Source organism: Sphaeroforma arctica (genome assembly GCF_001186125.1).
Source record: "Sphaeroforma arctica JP610 unplaced genomic scaffold supercont1.280, whole genome shotgun sequence".
Classification (NCBI taxonomy): Eukaryota; class Ichthyosporea; order Ichthyophonida; genus Sphaeroforma; species Sphaeroforma arctica.
Genome location: NW_014040278.1, coordinates 34,620 through 37,945, shown reverse-complemented (window position 1 = coordinate 37,945; position 3,326 = coordinate 34,620). Strand labels below are relative to the sequence as shown.

General features: G+C 41.4%; 2 protein-coding genes across 2 annotated transcripts in view; one reads left to right on the top strand and one right to left on the bottom strand.

The window, feature by feature from the left end:
• The window catches only part of SARC_04759 (hypothetical protein), a 7,181-nt gene extending 6,211 nt beyond the window's left edge, over positions 1-970 (bottom strand). The window contains exon 1 of the mRNA XM_014301393.1: positions 266-970. Coding sequence (XP_014156868.1) covers positions 266-370 — 105 coding nt within the window. The 5' untranslated portion in view covers positions 371-970. The remainder of the gene's footprint in view (positions 1-265) is intronic.
• Positions 971-1,808: 838 nt separating this feature from the next.
• On the top strand, positions 1,809-3,017 carry SARC_04758 (hypothetical protein; the record flags this gene model as incomplete). The annotated part of the gene is made up of 1 exon (XM_014301392.1): positions 1,809-3,017. The coding sequence occupies one exon, from the start codon at positions 1,809-1,811 to the stop codon at positions 3,015-3,017; it is 1,209 nt and encodes a 402-aa protein (XP_014156867.1).
• Between the last annotated feature and the right edge of the window lie 309 nt (positions 3,018-3,326).

Sequence of the window (3,326 nt, the reverse complement as noted above, 5' to 3'; positions counted from 1 at the left end):
ACAAANAAAAAACATAACAAACAACACACACACACACACACACACACACACACACACACACACACACACACATATATATATATATATATATATACATATATATATATATATATATATATTATTAAAAACAAAAACACGAAGTCGTTCCTGGCTTAATACAGATAAATGTGCAAGTAAAAACAGATCCCGCCTCAACCCTCAATTGCCAACTATATACACTTCTAAGTGCTACCGAAACCTGATCAGCCGAAATTAAAAGACACACCTCGTCCATGTAGGGAACCGTCACCACACTGTTTACGAATGCGACGGAACAGAACGTGATGATCGCAACGCACAGCAGTGCAACAGTTACGGCGTTAAAACGCATCGTATGGTTGCGAGATGAGCTACAAAATTCAGTACAGATCCGATACACTCAATCAAATTGGTACTTTGACTAATAACTTTGGGAGGTACGGCTTTCTTGCCTACTGAACTAGACCCTGTGTGTAGCTGGTATAATTGCATGTATGTGCGTCTGGATCGTGAGTGCCTCTGAACTTGAATGCAGGGCTTGCCTTGCAATCTCCGTACGTGCTGTGCTTTTGCGACAATCGGCCGAGTCGCAGTGACTGTGTGCTTTATAATTCTGTGCACTCTCACCGAGGTGGTACTACCTTCTACTTTGTCACGTAGCAAGCGATTGATTTCATTCGTCTATAGTGGGAGGCGGTAAACCATTCATCGTATCTGTCGCACTAATACAATCGTTGATGCTTCCGTGCAATGATAGCTGTAATGGTATCTGTGCACGAGTATAGCTGTAGCACTGGATGACTACGTGTGCTTTCTGTCCTCAGAACAAAACAAGCAGCTTTATATTGAACACACAGCCTTCTATTAGTAACTAGTTTGAAGCAGTTTCATATCGAACAAGTAGCCTACTCTATTTAGTTCCTTGTATTTATTATTGAGATTTATATTCGTGTGTGCATTGCCTGTTGAATTTTAGAAAGCTATGGTGTATTTACGAAGGACTGTCAACCCTAAAACCCTGTATTTATATATTTTTTTTAACTTTTTATATATATATTAGAGGAGGGGAGGGGGGGGGGGGGGGTTAAAAAAAAGGAAACAAATTTTGGGTTGTTTTTGAAAAAATGTTTCAATTTAGAAGAAGGCTAAATAAAAAAATATTTACATTTGAAACAAAAAAACAACCAAAAACCCCCCAAAAAAACCATCTAGGTGGCTCTATATTTATTTATTTAAAAAAAATGGTGGTTTCAAGATTTCTGTATTTTTCAAAAGATATGTGTTTTTCTAAGAGAAACAAAGCCAACAAGAAAACAAAGCAAAATATTTTTCTAACAAATATGTATTTATTTTTGTAACAAAAAATACTCTGAGCTTCTGAAGGCTGAAGCCTCTGATCGCAGTGATCGGTCTGATATCAGAAGCAGACAGAAGGCTATTTTGTTTTTGAATTTAAAAAAAAACTCCCGTTATTTTTTATTTTTTGAAATATATATAATCTTTGGATTTTCAATTTTGACAAGAGGTTTGAGTCAAATTGAGACAGACTTTGAATTGTTTTTTTGTCACTTCTCCTCGGGCCTCGGGCCCTCGGCTGTGACTCCTGTGAGTGTGAGGTATTTATTTCTTCATACATAAAAAAATAGTCTTAATTGACTTTAGAAAACACCTGACGGCTCTCGAAGTTGACAGCTGTTCACTATGGCGACGTTTGACAGTTTGACACTGATCTTCTCCCTGATCTGTGCTTGTACGACTACAAGACCGTTCAGCGTGAATTATCAGACTGGATGCTCAACAATGAGGACTTGGGCGTGTTTGTGGTGGAGATCATGGCTGCACAGATTAAGAGTGTCACGTACATGCGTGTCTACGTGGCCATCGACGACCTCGCCTACCATTCTCCTCTCAACTCAGAGTATAAATTCTTCCGCCATACGATAGAGCTAGTAGACAGATGGGGCGCATCAGTTGTAACCGCCTTGTTGCGTGTAAAGGCCTACGAGTATGACAGGGGTGTGCCATTGTCCATCGCAGCCGAGAAGTCCTGGTCTACCAGTGGTACGCACGAGGGGTCGTACGTGTCACGCCTCTCCAGTGAGATAATAGATGATATGTTAGTAGAGAACGTTGAAATACTACCGGCACGCAGCCATACGACAGCCCGTGGTATTCAAACGATGCCTGGTATCTCACCGTACATAGGTGGACTACGCAGTCGACTCCGTAAGCTCCAGAATTGGGGTGGTACTAGTATTGCGCCGTACTCACACGAAAATCAGAGTACGGCAGACCAGCACACACGAAAGTCACACGATAGTGCACATGAAAGTCGACGGGTTGCAGACTTCGTGTGTCCCGGCTCAGTGCAGTGTGAGGCCGTGCTAAGGCGTCGCACGCTTCTCCGTGTGAGTGGTCCGGCTGACGATGTGCTAGATGAGACTTGGCTTGACGATCCCAAACTCAATGCATGGACGGGTAAAGTCTGGATCTTTCGTATAGCACAAGGTATGATCGAATTCAATGGTTACGAGTCTGTTCGTGCGATGAAAGTACGCTATCAAACTATGATTAATAAATCGCAGACAAGTTCGGTTGTGGTGCTGATGGCATCGGAGGTGCATTCTCCGTGGTTCTGGCGATACTCCTGCGCACCCATCACCGATTTGTTCGAAAATCTATCAGTGCCGCATCCTAAGTCCGAGGATGTACTGAGTATCGTGGAACAGTCAAAACTCGACGGCGATTCTAAAAGCGGATTGTCACAGGAGCAGTTGGATACAATTCAACGCCTGCGCGACGAAGATGTACACAAGCGTTGCTATAGCAGCCTGGATGCGGCGGAGTTCCGCCCACACGCAGTGCCAACGTCCATGTGTTTCCGGTCTGATAAAAGTAGAGATGTGAACCACAGTGCGCGCTTCGAGTCCCATACTCATGATGGACGCAAGGTGTACAACGGCTGTTTTCCGCGGCATGTGGCGTCACTGATTCAGTGACGCACTTCTACTGACATCTAGACTTGATGGGATCGAGCATGAGCTTCGTTGATGAGTTGAAATAAGGATCATCGGGTTGCAGCAGCCTTTGTATATGCGCACCCTGTACACCAGGCGTGTAGTTCGAGCTACTTTCATACTGAGCTAGAATATACATATATATATACATACATACATATATATATATATATATATATACATTATATATATATATATATATATATATATATATATATATATATATATATATATATATATATATATATATATATATATATATATATATATATATATATATATATATATATA